Source organism: Rhinoraja longicauda, chromosome 1, assembly GCF_053455715.1.
Source record: "Rhinoraja longicauda isolate Sanriku21f chromosome 1, sRhiLon1.1, whole genome shotgun sequence".
Lineage (NCBI taxonomy): Eukaryota > Metazoa > Chordata > Chondrichthyes > Rajiformes > Arhynchobatidae > Rhinoraja > Rhinoraja longicauda.
In genome coordinates, this window is record NC_135953.1 from 118912387 (window position 1) to 118932614 (window position 20228).

Consider the following 20228-nt stretch of genomic DNA (forward strand, 5'->3'; position numbering starts at 1 on the left):
GTTTGGAATAGAGTGTGATGCAAGTCTCTCCTCCGAACCATATCCCTCAACATTTCATTGTCTTTCCCTGTAACAAGAATGAAGATGGGCTCTCTTGCTGGAAAAGGAAACATCCAATTGTCGCTGGAGCAGCATGCTGGCAATGGCAAGCATGTTTATTAGCTGAGTGGCCTAGAAGGAAGAGTACTGGTTACTACTGGAGTTACTGCTGCAGAGGTCATGTCTGAGGTAAGATGGCCAAGCTCTCTGCTTTCATTTCAGTACAGTAGACAGTGGCCACATCACTGTTGTTCCATGAATGATCTCAGTTTTATTCTCAGCCATCTTGTTCAGACTGCTGCCGCTGACAGCAAAATAAATCTTATGGATTTTAGACTGAACATGGGACTGCTCAAGCCCATCCATCAAGACAATCACAGCTTTCACCACTTGAAATAAGCAACCATTCTCCATCTGGCAGCATTCATCTAAATCTCATTGTGCTTAATCGTGCTTAATTGGTTAACCCCAATTATGCTTAACGTACGCCTGGAGTGCTGCTTGCTTGATGTGTCCCATTGACAGTGGTAAGGGTGCCCCGAACGGCCGTGGGATGTTGACATACCCTATTTCAGGCCCGGGTTGTCCACCACAGAACCGGCTCGCCTCCTGCTCACCCCGATGGACAGGGAACCTGTAAGTGTGTGGGTGGAGGGAGTCGACAATGGTGATGGACGCTGAGCAAAGGGCTGGTGTGAAGAAGCAGGGGCCTTACCTTCTGCACCCTCAAGATCGGCTGCAGAGTTCCATATTGCCTCTTTCCCTGTGACATAGAGAAAGGGTATTCAGCCCATCGATTCCACACTGACTCATGGAGCATTCCGTTTTCTCCATCAACAGTCCCTATAAATTTTTCTTGCTGTACCTAGTATCTCTTTTCTTACTGTACCTAGTATCTCTTTTCTTACTGTACGCATTGTCTCTTTCCTTGCTGTACGTATTATCATGGCATGAAGGCTGAAAGTGGCAGGGCACGGATGCTGGATGATTCGGAACATGGAGATAGTAGCATGGCCTAGACGGCCACTTGCAGTTGGGACTTTGAAAATGGTGCCCCCTACTTCATAGACAGAACAACTACAGGCCCTTTGGTCAACAATGTCTATGCTGAACATAATGCTGACACCATCTCTTATCTACCTGCACATTATCCATATCCCTCCATTCCTTTCTTATCCATCTGCCTATCTAAAAGTCTCTTAAATGCCACTATCATATTTGCCTCAACCACTACTCCGGCAGTGTGTTCCAGGCTCTCACCACCCTTTGTGTGGACATTTTAAAAAGGCCTGCATATCTCCTTTGAACTTTGCCCCTCTCACCTAAAAGCTATGCCCTCTAGAGATTTATTTTTCCATCCTGGGAAAAGGGTCCTGACTGTCTACCCTATCTATGCCGCTCATGGTTTAATATACTTCTCTCAAGTCTCTCCACAATCTCTGGCGTTCCAGAGGAAACCTGTCCAACCTCTCCCTTGTAGCTAATACTCCCGAGCCCAGGCACCATTCCTTCTCTCCGGAGATGCTGCCTGTCCCGCTGAGTTACTCCAGCATTTTGTACCTACCTTCGATTTAAACCAGCATCTGCAGTTCTTTCCTACTCCTAATCATTCTGGTAAACCTCCTCTGCACCCTTTCCAAAGCATCCACATCTTTCCTGTAATGGGGAGACCAGAACTGCACCCAATATTCCAAATGGCAGTCTAACCAAAGTCCTGTCAATCTGATCATGACTTCCTGACTCCCTTATAAGACACCCTTTTGTCTCCCCCTTTTGACTCGTTTTCATCTCTATCCCATTTATCCACCTATCATTTGCCTGGCTTAGTCCCACCCCCACCTCTTTACCAGATTTCCCCCCCACTACAATCAGTCTGAAGAAGGGTCCCAACCCAAAACTTCGCCTATCCATGTCCCCCACATCTGCCTGGTGTGCTAAGTTACTCCAGCATTTGTGTTCGATGCTAGAACTGGCATGTTCCCAATGTTGGGGGAGTCCAGAACCAGGGGCCACAGTCTTAGAATAAAGGGGAGGCCATTTGAAACTGAGGTGAGAAGAAACCTTTTCACCCAGAGAGTTGTGAATTTGTGAAATTTTCTGCCACAGAGGGCAGTGGAGGCCAAATCACTGGATGAATTTAACAGAGAGTTAGATAGAGCTCTAGGGGCTAGTGGAATCATGGGATATGGGGAGAAGGCAGGCACAGGTTACTGATCGTGGATGATCAGCCATGATCACAATGAATGGTGGTGCTGGCTCGAAGGGCCGAATGGCCTCCTCCTGCACCTATTTTCTATGTTTTCTATGTTTACCTGTCAGACACATGCATGGGACAGTCTCAGCTGGGAAGTCATCTGCTGTACAGTACCTGTTACGTGGATTGCGAGTTGAAATTGGGTCACCTTTTTGCCGTTTTGAAAAATGCTTTGTCCATTCACTTTGAAGCATGTTGTTCTGGCTCTCCCTACACTCAAGCTGCACAGACTGGAATACTACTCACGCACTCGTCACTTACATCTGCAAATCCAAATGCACTCTGATCTGCTGAGCGTTTCCAGCATCTTCTGTTTTTATGACTTCTATCTGCAGCCCGTCTCGAGGAGGCTGGTGGCTGACTCAGTGGGTCGCTTTAATCATGCTCTCATTGTTTGTGAAACGCACTGGTACTTCTCCACTAATTACATTCTTATCATGGACACTCCTGTGTTGGTGCTCCCGGGGTGTCCTTCAGAGGCACCAGGTGCAGTTCAGATACCCTGAGTAGTTTTGACCCTGTATGTGAAAGTCAATTGCATTCTGAACTCCTTGGCTTCTGGCAAGCAGCACAAGCTAATCTTTTGCATGTTGCCCCATTTGCTGTACGCTGCAGCATTAACAAGATAACTGGTGCACTCTGCCCAAGGAAAAGGGAGGTTTTTTTAATGAGCAAAAGCAATTAGAGCAAGTGAGCGCAGAGTTTTGCAATGATATCCAGCTTGTGGAAATGGCAACAAAATAATTTGAAGCAGGAGGTAGTTATCCAAACCTTCAAACCTACTCTGCCATTCATCAACATTATGTCTGATCTTCCATCCCATTGTTACTTTCCTGCAATATTCCCCTAACCCTTGATTCCCTCTGCATCCAGAAGTTAATCTATCTCTGATTTGAATGAATTGAATTCAGGCTCCCTGAAACGTTGGGGTAGAGAATTGCAAAGATTCTCCATCGTCTGAGTGAAGAAATGTATTCTTGCTTCAATCCTAAACGGCCTACCCCTTGTACTCAGACTCCTCCCTGAACAACCATGACAAAAGGTAGGTTATAAATGCCATGTTCCTAGAGAAAAAACAATGGCGTTTTACTTTCCTCAAGCACTTTGTGTTTGCTGTCTGCCATATTTCTGTCATAACTATGGTGGCCTGAATCTTGGAACATCAGGATGAACACCCCGTTCCTCATCTGGTCTTCTATGTGTTCCAGGGAGGCTGGACAATGCACTAATTATCTCAACATGCACAGAAGTCAGCCTTTTCAAGTATTGAGTTCTACCTTAATCCTCATCCAATTTCTCCAGTCAGGGCTGATGTGTGATCTGGAGAATGGGCATCAGAGTCTAACTAAAGTCTCCCAGTTCCAGGGGCCTCCCTATGAAATAGATGCTTTTTAAATTTAGTTTGTTCAGGTTTCATAATGGAAGAATGCATTGCCTTCCTCCTCCTCCTCTATGCAGTGATGTTCCTTTGCCAGGACAAGAGCTTGGTGAGGGGGAAACCTAACCAAGTGGGGTAGGTTAGGCTGTGGTGGGGTATCACTGTATGATGATAAAGGCACACATAGGAACAGAGTAAAGTAGCATTAGGAGCATTATCCAGCAGATGTAACAGTACATATATTCAGGTTAGGGAACCGGCAATGGTAAGTGTATACTTAATGCCAACTCTAGTCTACAACATTCTCGTCTCTAATGGAGATTAATGTTTTTGCCTTAAGATAAAGGACGTTTAGCTCCACTTTGGTTAGCCTTTGAGACCAGTCGGAACTCTCCATTTGGTGGGATATGCACCTGTACTATTGCGACATGATAATAAATGCTAACATTTATTTCAAGAGGGTTAGAATATAAAAACAGGGATGTGATGTTGAGGTTCGTTCAGGCACTGGTCAGACTGCATTGGGAATATTATGAGCAGTTTAGGCCACCATATCTGAGGAAGGGTGTGGTGACATTGGAGAGGGTCCCGAGGAGGTTTACAAGAATAATCCCAGGAATGCTTGGGTCAGAGGGTATTGAAACTGTGGAATTCATTGCTACAGATGGCTGTGGAGGCCAAGTCAATGGAAATTTTTAAGGCGGGGATTGACAGATTCTTGATTAGCAAAGGTGTCAAGGTTTTTTTAATAGTTTAGAAATACAGCGCGGAAACAGTGCCCTTTGGCCTTCCAAGTCCACACCGACCAGCGATCCCTGCACATTAGCACAAGCCTAGACACACTAGGGACAATTTACACTTATACCAAATATACAAATCCAAGCCAATTAGCCTAGAAACCTGCAAATAGACACAAAAAGCTGGATTAACTCAGTGGGACAGGCAGCATCTCTGGAGAGAAGGAATGGGTGACATTCTGGGTCGAGCCGAAACGTCATTCCTTTTCTCCAGAGATGCTGCCTGTCCTGCTGAGTTACTCCAGCTTTTTGTGTCTATCTTCGGTTTAAACCAGCATCTGCAGTTCCTTCCTACGCTACCTACAAACCTGTACATCTTTGGAGTGTGGGGGGAAACCGAAGATTCAGAGTTTAGAGATAGAGCGGGGAAACAGGCCCTTTGCTCCTTATCTAGGTGGCGATCCGGGAGGCATCGAGACTGCGGCGCCTCGAAGGAAGGAGAATGGGGTTGAGAAGGAAAGATAGATCATCCATGATTGAATGGCATAGTAGATGATGGGCCGAATGGCCTAATTCTGCTCCAATAACTTATGAACTTATGAACATGTCTGTCATGGTTCAAATATTGTGCCGGAGTATGAGATGAGCAATTTAACTGTTCGGATGGACTGAAATTGTGAAACCGCTGGGGAAAAGCAGGATAGGTGCTTCAGTATGTGGGTTAGTATGCATCCGGTGAGGAAAAGGATGTGTGCGACGCAGTGCTATGTGTCTGAGCATTAACCATGAAAGGCTTTATGAGATCCCACAATGATTCCAGCTCTGGGAATAGCACTGTTATCAATAATTTCAGCATCAATGGCACTTTTGCCAACCCCTGCTTCTCTCTGCATGTGGCGTCTCCTGACATCCAAGCAGTCCCTTCCTCTCAGACTCAGTCTGTGAATTGGGATAAATGGTCCTTCTCCAGCACTGCCTTGCTTATAGTCATTTGGGAGAGAATATTGATAAATGCACTTCTCATATTCACTCCGTGCTTGTGGAGGTGCCCTTAAAGGACTGGAGCCTTGACATCAATTAGCACATAATTGGGTCAGCAGGTATGTAGTCTTCAGTCATTAATCATTGTGAGCGGTGAATTACCAAGGGGCAAGAATCATTGACTGCTCAAAATACGATAAGGCATTTTTACAGGGATCGCGATTGAATGCTGTGTCCTAGCTGCCACAGCATGTAATGGGCAAGTTAACCCACTCCACACAAGTTTACAATTCTTTTCAAAGAGAAATCCAATTCACGGGTGCAAGAAACATTTGGAGCAGGTTCTGCTGGTAATTGCCAGCACATCGGGTGCACAGTGGTGTAGCGCTAGAGCTAGTATAAGAAAATAACTGCAGATGGTGGTACAAATCGATTTATTCACAAAATGCTGGAGTAACTCAGCAGGTCAGGCAGCATCTCGGGAGAGAAGGAATGGGTGACGTTTCGGGTCGAGACCCTTCTTCAGACTGATGTCAGGGGGGCGGGACAAAGGAAGGATATAAGTGGAGACAGGAAGATAGAGGGAGATCTGGGAAGGAGGAGGGGAAGGGAGGGACAGAGGAACTATCTAAAGTTGGAGAAGTCGATGTTCATACCACTGGGCTGCAAACTGCCCAGGCGAAATATGAGGTGCTGTTCCTCCAATTTCCGGTGGGCCTCTAGTAGCGCTAGAGCTACTGCCTTACAGCACCAGAGACCCAGGTCCGATCCTGACTAAGGGTGCTGTCTGTACAGAATTTGTACGTTCTCCCTGTGACCTGCGTGGGCTTTCTCCGGGATCTCCGGTTTCCTCCCACACTCCAAAGGCGTACAGGTTTGCAGCTTATTAGGCTTGGTATAATTGTGAATCGTCCCTAGTGTGTGTAGGATAGTGTTAGTGTGCGGGGATCACTGCTCGGCATGGACTCGGTGGACCGATGGACATGTTTCTGCGTTGTATCTCTAAACTAAACAAAACTAAAATAAAATCTGTAATTTCCACATTAGTGCAGTTAAATGTGGAAATCCCACACTTGCGGGCAATGCATTACACATCTTGTAGACGTTCCCTAATATCTTCCTAATATAAATGAGGATTGTAGAGCTGTTGAGAATGAAAGGTAAGTGCTTATTTAATTTTACATTTTGTGCATTTATAACTGGCTTAATTAAAAAAAATGTTAATAATGATTAATTTTCCAAAATGTCTCTCTTGGATTAAATAGTTTAAATATCTAGAGGCATCCAGAAATATTTAGTATCCTGGCACTATTTGTCAGCTGTCAAAGACTGTGGGGATGTTTCAGAAGTAAGGGGTTCTTTGATGTCATTTGAAATAAGGCCTCGACACAAGTTTTATCACAGGAGTTTGGGATGCTGTGAGTTGGCAAAGTAGGCACTCTGTAAGTGGGGCAGACAAACTTGGGAGCAAGATAACTGGCAAGACCAGCAAGAAACATTTCTTATAATTTGAAATATTCAATAAGATGCGTGTGTCGAGTAACTTTCATTTCATGCTGTAAAGCAATCATATATTTATCGACATCTTTGATCAAGATGACCAAGGCATTTGTTCACACATGAACAAATTCCTATGTTCATATACTTCAGTTGCATTTGCCTACTGCTATCAATGTAATGAAGTTATACACCATCCACAAATCCCCAGCATTGTTCTTCTGGCACTTAATATGAAGCTTGATTAAATCTAGCACAATAAATAATGAAAGGGGCAGAAAGTTTCAATAGGGTTTTGATCGTAAGGGGACATAAATGTTGCAGTTATAGTTCAATGTAAAAAGACGTGAGTTCTTGTATTTCAAACTTGTCCACAGAATTCTCCAAATAACAAAAAGCAAAGAACCATAGATAAGCAAAGAGATTAGAGGAATGTGAATAAACAGTTTTTGAACTGTCTTGTAGAATAGTGAATGATTACACAGGATAAGATGTTATGTTGTAGCTGTGCATTCTCCTAGTTAGATTGCATATGTATGTTTGCATGCAACGGAGGTCACTGCATCTCCTGAAAGATGGGGTGGGGGGAGGGAACAGTGGGATATGGAGCACATGTTCATTCACAGGCTACCAGTGCTATAGAGTGAATTTAGGAGGGCAGGTTGTCTTACTTCCCCATGAATGCAGAAGGTTCAGTAATGATTTAATTGCAAAGTTAAGTATCGAAGTTGGGAGGTGATGTTGCAGTTATATAAGACGTTGGTGAGGCCACATTTAGAGGATTGTGTTCAGTTTTGCACACCATTTTATAGGAAAGATGTTGTCAAGCTGGAAATGGTGCAGAGAAGATTTACAAGGATGTTCACAGGACTCAAGGGGCTGACCTATAGGGAGAGGCAAGCTCGGACTCTATTTGGAGCACAGGAGCATGAGGGGTGATCTAATAGGGGTGTACAAAATCATGAGAGGAATAGATTGGGTATAGATTGCCCAGTGTAGGGTAATCGAGAACCAGGGGACATAGGTTTAAATTGAGGGGGGAAAATTTAATAGGAACCTGAGTCGTAACATTTTTACACAAAAGGTGGTGAATGTATGGATCAGCTGCTGGAGGAGGTAGTTGAGGCAGGTGCTATCGCAATATTTAAGAAACATTTGGACAATTACATGGATAGAACAGGTTTGAAGGGATATGGGCCAAATGCAGGCAGGTGGGACTAGTGCAGATAGGTCATGTTGATCGGTGTGGGCAAGTTGGGCTGAAGGGCCAGTTTCCATGCAGCATGACACCATGTCTCTCAGGTTAAGATGAGTAAAAGTAATTAACTGGTAGGTAGAGGAATAGTGGGTCCAGGAAAATCAGAAACGCACCCATTTAGCGTGATTCCAGTCAGCATGTCTTTGCAAAATGGGAGCAGATATATAGAAACTCTTCATCCAAAAGTTGATGAAGTGGGTCAAATTAATATTTCAAAACTGATTGATAAATTGTTGTTTGACCGGGATGTTAAGTGTTACAGAACCAAACGAGGGTGGATGGTTAAAAAAGCATTTCAAGCTGCTCCATCTGAATAATGTTTGAGACTTGATTGGTTTGAATGGATCATTACTGTACACCAATATTCTTGCTGGAAGATCATCACTTTGAATTATCTCATGGTAATGCTGTTAAATTCAGTAACGTTACAAATAACATAGTGCTTTGATGCTGCACTTGCTGTTGGACTGCTCCTTATTCAGTATCTATAAATATTGTGCAGCAGTCTTTAAATATTCCTGGTTGTTGTTTTTATTTGCTCCTTGTCATTTTTTTTAAAAACTTCCAAAAGATATTTTTACTGCTGATCAACATTTATTTCTTAAATGCTTTTAAACATGTAATTCCTGGACTTTACAAAAACAAATTCCAATTTTTAATTCTTTCATTTCTGACCATTGCAATAGTGATATCACAAAATGCTGGAGTAACTCAGCGGGTCAGGCAGCATCTCAGGAGAGAAGGAATGGGTGACGTTTCGGGTTGAGACCCTTGATAATAGTTTAAAAGATTGAGCAACCTTAGCTGTCAAATACTTTGTAAAAGTCTGAGGTTGCGAAAGGAGCTTGCTAATCGCAACCTGTTCCTAACAATGCAAACCAGTAAATTCCCCACCAACGTGTCTCATCTGGAAAACAGTCCACAGTTCAAACACAGGCCTCATCAACCACCTCAGAACCCACCAAACCAGAGTGGAAGCAAGTCATCCTCAGTCCCAAAGCGATGCACTAAAAAAAAATGGCATTATTGGTCTACCAGTTCATCAAATTCATGCCTGACTACTAGTTATTCCCAGATCAGATGTCTTTTCAGCAAAAAAATAGTTTTAACAGATATTTCTGATGCTTCTTTTTTTTTTTGCCTAAAGCTAAGTACATATATTTGCTCTAATTGTCATTCTGAATGTCACCATGAATGCTCCTTTCTGACCATCTTCACAGTGATTCACTTTTCTAGATACAATGCAGCTCAGTCATACACACAATAGCTTAACTGGTGAAATATGGAGGGAGATTTGAATGTCTTGATAAGAAATGTTTAACTTTGTAATGAAAATATAAAATGCAAAATACATTTTGAAGAGATTGGTTGGGGGAAGTAGTGATTACATTTTGACATATTTCTCATTAAAACTTTATGTTTAGCTTCAATGCAGTTTTAAATAATGATGCACTGATAATTCTGAAACTGATTTAAAAAAAAAGATTACACAGATTTTTAAATCAAAATGATCCCTTTTTCAGATTCAATTTGTTGAATTTGGAAATTGTGATGAAGTGTTGTACCCTCCTTGTGATTTATACAAAACCAGTTTAGTTAAAGTAAAACTCTGTTTTGTAATAACAGGTATAATTTAGTCACTGGACAAGCAATTCAGAGATCTGAACTAACAATCCTGATCCTTTTAAGATCATATTTCTGGTACAGAGATAATAAATATATTGAATTTCTTAATAACATGTTGTAGTTGTAAATAAATCTTAACATCATATTATGCTGTACAAAAAATTAGACTAATTTGTGAAGTGAGCATAAATAATAAATTCTGGAATTTAAATTTGATTAATAATCAAATTTTTACAAAAGCACTAACTGGTACCTTCCCGCCCGAACCACCCCCTCCCCAGGTACTTTCCCCTGCAACCGCAGGAGAAACAACACCTGTCCCTATACCTCCCCCCTCGACTCTCTTTAAGGACCCCAACAGTCTTTTCAGTTGAGACAGAGGCTCACTTGCACATCCTCCAACCTCATCTACTGTATCCGCTGTTCCAGGTGTGGACTCCAGTATATCGGCGAGACCAAGCGCAGGCTCTGCGATCATTTCGCTGAACACCTCTGCTCAGTCCACCTAAACCAACCTGAGCTCCCGGTTGCTCAACACTTTAACTCCCCCTCCCATTCCCACACTGACCTTTCTGTCCTCGGCCTCCTCCATTGTCAGAGTGAGGCCCAGTGCAAATTGGAGGAACAGCACTTCATATTTCGCTTGGGCAGCTTATGCCCCAGCAGTATGAATATTAACTACTCTAACTTCAAGTAACTCTTGCATTTCAACTCTCTCCGTCCCTCGCCCTTCCCAGTTCTCCAACCAGTCTGACTGTCTCTGATTACATTTTATCTCTGTTTGCTTTGTTGTTACCTTCCCCCAGCTAACAATGATCTATTCTACATCTTCCTTGATCTGCATCCCCTTTGTCTCTTTTTCACACCTTACCCTTCCTTATCTCTGTATCTCCCTCTCTCCTGACTTCAGTCTGAAGAAGGGTCTCGACCCAAAACATCACCCATTCCTTCTGTCTAGAGATACTGCCTGTCCCGCTGAGTTACTCCAGCATTTTGTGTCTATCTTCAGTTTAAACCAGCATCTGCAGTTCCTTCCTACACTGATCATTAACAATGTGTATGAAAAAGAATGCTACTTGCTGCAATTTAATTTGGTATTTCCGATTCAGAGTAGTTATGTTTCATTCATCAGCCATTAACTAAAAAGAACTTTGAAAAACATTTTATTTTATGTAATTCATAATGCTATCATAATGAATAAAACCACTGGATTGTCAAAAAAATGCATGGATTCCTGAATGTTATTCAGGAAAAGTAATCTTCCATCCTTTACTGGTTTATTCTGTATGTGACTCCACACTAAATCACACCTGTTATCACAAAACAGAGTTTTGCATTAACTAAGCTGTTTTTTTATAAATCACTCGGGGTACAACACTTTGTGTGGTACTTCATCCCATTTGTTTGCAAATTGGCCCAGGAAGTCGCTCGGTTTAACAAAAGGGGATGAACGATAATCAGAGACATAAAAAAACTGGAGATGCTGGAATCTTGAGTGAAAAACAAAGTACGAGAGAAATTCAACCGGTCAGGCAGCATCTGTGGAGGGAAATGGATGGACAATGTTTTGGATCGAGATCTTCTTCAGACTGATGATCACTGATTGTTGACTTTGCTCAGATCCTGAAAACCAAGTTTTATAAATCTTAGCATGATCAAAGTTTTTTTTAAAAACATTATGTCAAACATATATATTTTATTACAAATAAATCTAATTTCATTTAAACTAGTTTATTGTACAACTAAAACTAAAACATAATGTTAAGAGATTCAATGTATTTATTATCTTTGTATCAGAAATATGAATATAAAGGACTTAAAAGGACACCACAAATACCATAAGCACGATGAAACCCTGTACACTACTGCCTAGCCATATCACAAGCGATGTTGACGTGGAAAATACAGTCACTGGGTGCTGATGTGAGCAGATGCACTTTTTAATATGGCCATGGAATTCATAACATCTTCTCATTAAATATATTAAATTCTTTTCATTTCTCTCTTCTGAATATACTGCTAAACTGCAGAAAATGTGGCACTTCTGTCAGCAATTTGTGATCCTGAGGGATTTACTCTCTAGCTTTGATATGCCCGCTATCCCATGATTCAGCATTTTAATGCAAAGCTACAAACTAGACCATGAAATGCTGGTTAGTTTGGGGAGGGGGAGGGGAATATCCCAGCTTTTCAACCTCAGGATCCATTATCTCAAACTCTCTTAATACAGTAGTGGCTTGAGGCAGACAGATTACCAATAAAATAACTTTAATTTCATCAGAATAATGACATTTTATATTAAAAAACATTCAAGCACAATATTAAAAATATTGATGATAATTCAAATTTCTAACATATTGGTTCTAGGCTTTGAAAAGTGTTATCACTTTCATTCACATGGGCTGTGATAATGAGAAGCCTCTATCTAGTTTTGATGTCTGGATAATTTATGTCTGAGAGACCATGGGGCAGAATAACCCATTTAAACAGAAATATTTTACCATTAGGGCAGAAACCACCACATTATAGCTTCCTTTCCCTTCACCTCAAATTAAACACACATTCAAAGTGCATGTGTGTGTGAAATATTGTAAATGCTCTTCCAGCTCTCTTAACCAGTAATGAGATATTGATTTTGTTTTTCTTCCCTTTTGACTCGGAATAAATTCTGCTCCCGAGGTGTGAGGTGATTGGTGTGCTTTTCAATGACATCTGGGCGGCAGATGGGAGTACAAATATTGACCTTCGGATAATGAGGCATCTTCTGAACTCGGTACAGATTCCCCCTGTAGTCATGTAAAATAGCGATAGAAATGTTAATCTTTTTCCCCCAGCAGTGGACAGCTCGACTATATGGTTGTTAAAATATGGCTGGACGATGAGTAAGATTTGAACAATGAATGGGACACATCACAAGACATGATCTGGGCTTTGATCATGGGTAATGACTCAGTTGTTGGGCCCCATAGCAAATGTCTTTTCAAATGCAATGCAGCCACCCAAAATCTGAAAGTGGTGGTTGCAATGGTACATGCAGGTTGCTATTTTGGTATCAGAACAAATGCTTGCAAGTGAAGTTGATTTAAAGCAGCCACAACATTATGCAGATTTTTGTTTTCAGTTCCACTGCTCCACACAAGATGGGAAGATATATTTCATTAGAATTCATTTCTTGATTAGTATGGGTGTCAGAGGTGATGGGGAGAAGGCAGGAGAATAAGATGAGGATGGAGAAATAAATCAGCCATTATTGAATGGCAGAGTAGACTTGATAGGCTGAATGGCCTAATTCTACTCCTATCTCATGATATCATGATCTTATGATTAGTACTCCCTCATTAGCACTCTTTAAAGATATCACACTGCACTTACAGGATGGTTGCTGGTTTTCCCAACTATTGTTTCACTTCCAGGTATTTTCACAATTTTCTTTGTCTAGATCGTGAGCTCTAACTGTCATTTCACTGACGTTTTTAATTGCCTCATTTGGTCATTAATGCAGTTGAGAACTGGTTTCATAGAACTTGATATTGAATGCATCTTGTGGCCTTGACTGCAGCATTGCAATCTAGGTCATGCATTAAATCAATGTAAGAAACAGTTCACCATTCATGATTGGACCAACTGCCAACAGATAAATAGGGACACATCCTGAAAAAACTTGCAAATAATCATATTATATTACATGATATTTCCATACAATTATCAACATGAAGAAATTGGACAGACTTCATTGGTGATGGAGTGTAAATTAAAGTAAAGAAATAAAACATAAAATAAAGGAGGAACAAATATATAAAAAGAATAAAATAAGCAAAAAGAAATGGAATTGGAAGGGCATCAAGTACCAATAAAGGGGGGGAAATTAATCTTCATAACATAGTGACTATTGGACACAGGTAATATTCAGACTTCATTCACATGGTGTCACCTCCAGCTATAATACTGAAGAGAGCATAATATGAAAGTGCTCCACTTTGCCTGTATCAAAGATGCATTGGGAATGACTGTTCTTGAAGCCTACTTCTGAGCCTGGTTCTAATGTTCCTTTGTATCAATTCTGGGACCACATGCATGACCTGCCTTTATGCATAACAATGTGGGTGACTTCCCAAGCAAATTGTTATAGCATTCAGGACCATGTTGGTACACATTCAAAACCACTTGTTAAAATAACACATACACCTAGCAAACAAAAATCACCCTGTCAAATCCCCATGGAAATTGGTGTCAATTTGTTTTAAAAAAATGTATCAATATCATCATTGGTAGAAGACATCAGATATTTTGTCAACCTTTAAGAAAATAAAAGGTGGGTTTAATTAGTTACATGGTGCCAGCATAGGCCTTATGATTGTTTTATCAATCATTTTTTTTACATGTAACAAGGCAATATTTTGATCTGACTCCACACTTCTACTGTGACAAGTAATCCATTTTATGTACATATTACCCGATCTTATTTCAATAATGTAATTAATTACTGCAAAAAATAATATCTATATTCTCAGACAGTAGCTTTTTGACATATTTGCACCATTTTATTTAAATTGAATACGTTAGATTATAAGCAAGTCTCCTGCTTTTCTCTTTTGACATGCTCTTAATCCTGAAGAAGGGTCTCGACTCGAAACATCACCCGTTCCTTCTCTCCAGAGATGCTGCCTGTCCCACTGAGTTACTCCAGCTTTTCGTGTCTGCTCTTAACCCCACGTCTTTGTATATAATCCTGTGCTCACTTGTTGTAGATCGTATTACTTGGGCCAATATTAATTTCAGCTAACGATGCTCCCCTGAAGCATCCTGGAAGATTTTATTAGGTTCAAGGTAGCAAATAAATGCAAATTATTGTGATCCTTGCACAACATCATAATGCTTTTATTCACAAAGCCATTTGCAGAGCTTATCTTAATTCACAGGCTCTTTGAGCAATTTTGCTTGGCATTGATTACTTAATTGTGAATTTATGTTGGAGATATTTGGACTTCATCTTCTTTAACCACCATCCTGGAGCTGTTGATAATTGGTGTTAATTCTGAGAAAGGGGTAATTTAAGTGAATAACCTCTGAGGACCGAGATGTAATTTTAAACACACCTGCTGGGAACAGGACAAGCGAGCAGACTGAGGCGGCAGGGGATTTGTAGACGTATGGTTTTGACATATTTCAAGCACTCCTTCCCAAATCCTTTAATTTACCTTATTTGAGGAATTGCAAATGTTTACCTTTGAAGAGCAGAGAGCTAACTTGAGTATCCGTATCAGTTCGTAATGATGTCAGCAAGGTGTGCAGGCTATTTTATTTTCAGGATTTACAATGCCAATGATTAGTGACATTTCAAAACTCCTTAAAAGGAATGGAAATGTTTCTCTTGGTGCCATAAAGATAACTTGAGCCTCTTCCCCTTTTAGTTGTCCACTCCTAGAATTGGCTAGGCACTAACGTTATTTTAGTCTCTCCTTACTTTGCCAGAGGTTAATCATGTGGGGTCTTAATGGTGACCAGGCATTTATATCCCATCACATTTCACCCCACTGTCCACCACCTCCTCTGACAAACTCACGTGCCTGGCCAAATGTCTCGTCACCATTATGAGCCCAAGTAAATGACCAATGGCAAGATAAGGGGAGACTAAATTAATGTTTGCGCCTTGCCAATTGCGATTTGCTAGTAATGATAATGATCCCAATAATTTAAGGCGAAAGTCAATGTTGCAAAAAAGCTCAATTGTAAAATTCCAACACTCTGGGACTTTCAAACAGTTACTGGCCTGAGTGAAAAGCAACCGATAAATTATTACACCGGAGAAACGTGCCATTGTTCTTTTTGATCTGAGTGAAAATTTCCAGAAATTGATCTGCTTCACCTGACTTTGAATCATTACAATGCAGAACAAACCCTCATCAATCAAAGCAGGAGCAACGGGCTTCATTCCTTGCAGCAGTGATTCCCTATAAAGGCAGAATGCAACTGGAACGGTCATGCAAGTCTTGGCCAAAAACACTTACATATTTTCCAAACAAAGAAAATTTTTAGTAACCACGTGAACCATATTTGGCTGGGTTTGATATTCCTGTCTTGAGAGAGTTTACATCTGGAGTTCTTAATCTTTGTTTAAAGACTGCTGAAATAATGAGGTAAAGCAGACCTCACAGTTTCCTAGACAATTCCTGTTAACCAATTGTTTGAAACAAAACTGACGGCTGTTTTGAATGGAGATACAAGGGTTTCGAGTGTCATTTCTTGCATGAAGGTTAATGGAATATTTAGCTACAGTCTATGGTGACGGATCAAAAATCAACAGTGTTAAATAAGATGCCAAAGCTGCTTGTTCTACAGCTGTTTAATAGCCCATTCTGGTAGCTTCTATATTTGGATTAACTTCAATGATTTCCAGGTGGAATGTTTGGCAGAATAATGCACAACAGTGGATTACTGCACTATAGAAAATGCCTAAAGTTAGTGCCAATTTTGTTCGCATGTACACATTGTACAGTTATCATGGCTTTTTGTGGATATTCCAGGCGATGCATTGGTAATATTTTTATCATGGGTCAAATGTTTAAGAAACATTTGAACAGGTATGATGGATAGGACAGATTTAGAGGGATATGGGTGAAATGCAGGCAGGTGGGACTAGTGTAGATGGGACGTTGGTCAGTGTGGACAAGTTGGGCTGCAGTGTTTCCATACTGTATGCCTTTATGACTCAAAAAGGCCACTGAGGGGCCACAGAATACCACTGAGAAATGCAGCATAAACAAATTTTAATCAAATGCAGTTTATTTTGCCTCTGCTTTAAGTTGTAACTGGCTGTTTATATGTAATGATGCACATGATATCACTGCATTGATACAGCACATTTGCTGCCTCAACTCATCTGATAAGACATTTGAGGTGACTGACTCCCAGGTTCTGCACACCGCTCTCTCTCATCTGGACAGCCAGAAGGGGGGCTATGTGAGGATGCTGTTCATTGACTTTAGTTCAGCTTTCAATATCATAGTCCCCACCAGACTGGCTGAGAAGCTGCTGGAACTGGGGCTTAGCATCCAAGGGCGTACACGCCACTGGATATAAATGGGTCTACTGTGGATAGGGTGAGCAGCTTTAAATACCTGGGAGTCCACATCAAAGAGGATCTGACATGGGCAACGCAAATTGCCGCACTGGTGGGTAAGGCAAAGCAGCGCCTTTACCACCTTAGATAGCTGAGGAAATTCAGAGTGTCTCTGAGGATCCTTCATTGCTTCTACTCTGGGGCTGTAGAGAACATTCTGTCCAGCAACATTACAGTCTGGTTTGGGAACAGCTCTGCCCAGGACAGGAAGGCCCTGCAGAGAGTAGTGCGTTCGGCAGAACGCACCATGGGAACTACACTCGTCCCCCTGCAGGACCTATACATTAGGAGGTGTAGATCGAGAGCAAGCAAGATTATGAGGGACCCCTGCCACCCCAGCAACCGACTGTTCCAGCTGCTACGTCAGGCAAGCGCCTCCGCTGTCACGCTGTGAAAACGGAGAGGATGAGGTGGAGTTTCTTCCCACAGGCCATCAGGACTGTTAACTTTTATAACTCCAGGGATTAAATTTTGTCTTCTCTGTATTAATTTTAATTTATATGCTGTAACTGTAATTCTTTTTGTGCACAATCCGCAGGCATTGCCACTTTCATTTCACTGCACATCGTGTATGTGTATGTGACAAATAAACTTGACTTGACTTTTTAAAAGACTGAAGTACTCTTGGACTCCACAATTTCCTAATACCCATTTTTGTTTATCACTCAATAAATATGTCACAATCAACAAATCCTTCAAGCTCTGAAATTGCACACCTCCTCTTGCAACCCTGATTATCATTAAATTGAATACAAAATCGCTAATCAATTGAGATTATTGATTTGAAAGATTGAGATATTGATTTGAAGATTCACAAGTTGAACGTGCTGAGTTCTGTAGCCAATTCCCTGGCTTGCAGTCTTGTAAAACAAGGCACTGCATCAGGATGGGACTGTTGCAACTTCAGCATATTCGTACAAGAGTGTGCTGTGGGATACAATTTGGGTTCTCCCTGCGGCCAAGCGCTCCAGTTTCCTTTCACATTCCAAAGACATGCAGGTTTGTAGGTTAATTGGCTTCTGTAAATTGTATTTGTCCATTGTGTGTAGGATAGTGCTAGTGTATGGGGTGACTACTGGTTGGTGTGTACTTGGTGGGCCGAAGGGCCTGTTACCAAAGGTAACCATTTTTCTCCCTATGATTAAACAAAGTAGGTATTGGCATTGAATTCATCATCTTATTTTTGAGAGAATGTAAGAGAGAATGTTATGTTATTAACCCAGTAGCTAACCAATAACTGCAACAAATGTAATAACTTGTCAAAATTAGATTTTCAAAATAACTTTTTACATTTTGGGTATCTGAAGAATACTATTTTACATAATCTTTAATATCACATTGATTATTCTATTTTTTTCTAAGGATTAGTAGCCACAATAACTTCCACAATAAATATATTTTTTCACAGTAGGGTCATTGTTTCTGAAAGGCAACATTGCCTCTGAAAGCAAAAGCTGCAGATTCAGGGAATTTGAAATAGAAATAGAAAATGCTCAGCAGGTTAGGCAGCGTCTGTGGTGGGAAGGCATTGTTTGATGATGTAGTTGTGGAATATTGCCAGATTAAAACTAAGCAGCTGCATTTTTTGACTGTGATTGTATCAAGAGGGGAGTGGGAGCAGATGGCTTGTGTCTGTCATCGGCATCGTTTCCAGAACAAAAGAGGAAGAAAAATGTCTTGACATTCGTTCTGGTTTGAGTTAGAAAATCCAAAAAGAATGTGACTTCCCATCTGCAAAGCAGGCAAAAGGGAAAGTGGCTTGCCCAGAAAAAAGAAAGATATTGTTTTAACAAGAATGCAACCGTTCTATTCCTGCTGCCATCTGATTTTTTTTTACAGAGTTCAAGATTTATAAATGGTAATTTGTTTGCCCTTACTTGATTTAAAAGCTTTTTTTTTCTCCATGCCAATTTTTAGCAAGTCAATTATTTTAACACGGAGAAGTATTCATGGGCCGACATCCTTTTCTATGCTCTTTTGTTAGAAAAGCCAGCACCAGGGAGCAGTAAAACCAGAAACGGACATTTCACTCAAACCATCTTCTCATATGAATTTTGCTCCAATGAGAAAAACAAGATGAGATTATTATTTTTTGCTGATTAAGAGCTCTCTTGCTATTATAAGAATTGCATACGAAGCTAAACAACAGTGTCTAACTTAGTGTAATCACAGGAACCAAGCCTGTAAAAGTAATTTCATATTTATTTTATTTCATATTTCAGATACAGCGCGGAAACAGGCCTTTTCGGCCCACCAAGTCCGCACCGCCCAGTGATTCCCGCACACTAACACTATCCTATAGACACTAGGGACAATTTTTACATTTACCCAGTCAATTAACCTACATACCTGTACGTCTTTGGAGTGTGGGTGGAAACCAAAGATCTCGGAGAAAACCCACGCAGGTCACGGGGAGAACGTACAAACTCCTTACAGTACAGCACCCGTAGTCAGGATCGAACCTGAGTCTCCGGCGCTGCATTCGCTGTAAAGCAGCAACTCTACCGCTGCGCTACCGTGCCGCCTTGCATGTGAATACTTTTTAGCTCAGATTGTGGTGATACTCGAACAGCTTGATCCTGAACAGAAATCCACATTTGCAGAAACTAATAAGGTCATAAGTGATAGGAGCAAAATTAGGCCATTCAGCCCATCAAGTCTACTCCACCATTCAATTGTGGTTGATCTATCTCTCCCTCCTAACTTCATTCTCCTGCCTTTTCCCCATAACCTCTGACCCCTAATGATGCTTAACATCCAGAACACAGGAGAAACCTTCCTCTGCTCCAACCAAATCAAGAATCATCCATTCTAATGATTCCTTCTTCACAAACAGCAGGAAAAAATATACATTGTTGGTGCCTTTATTCTTTTGAGCTTAAGCCCTTTACACAATTAAATACAGCGGACTTATTTTTGATAATGATATTAATCTTCTTCCTTCTTGAGACAGACCCTGTAAATTACTAACTCTTTGTAATGAAAACAGCAAACTTTAAATCTGAAGGCACAGCTTTTAAGTAGAAGATCATTTGATCTGTTTAAAATCATGTCTAATGCCTCTTAAAGGAAAACAGCTGAAATTAATTAATTAATCCAGATGCTTCCTATCTATGAATCTGTTTTCCTGCTGCTTTGCACTATTTTCATATTTCATTACGACTTAGAAGGAATCAAATTTGCCCAATTGAATGGATGTCAGATCACAGAGTGATCCCATTCCCCCAATTATCTTTTCTAAAACCTATTTTCCCCTATTTCCATCAACTCTGCCCATGGTTGTACTATATACCCTGTTTCAAAATAGCAGCCAGCATCATCAAAGACCCAAACCAACC

At 40.9% G+C, this 20228-nt stretch overlaps 1 protein-coding gene across 1 annotated transcript in view; it reads left to right on the plus strand.

Annotated features, from left to right (window-relative positions):
* Positions 1 to 202: 202 nt before the first annotated feature.
* Positions 203 to 20228, plus strand: part of LOC144600416 (uncharacterized) — a 140044-nt gene continuing 120018 nt past the window's right edge. Inside the window, exon 1 of the mRNA XM_078412010.1 lies at positions 203 to 228. Within this exon, the coding sequence (XP_078268136.1) occupies positions 220 to 228 (9 nt within the window). The 5' untranslated portion in view covers positions 203 to 219. The remainder of the gene's footprint in view (positions 229 to 20228) is intronic.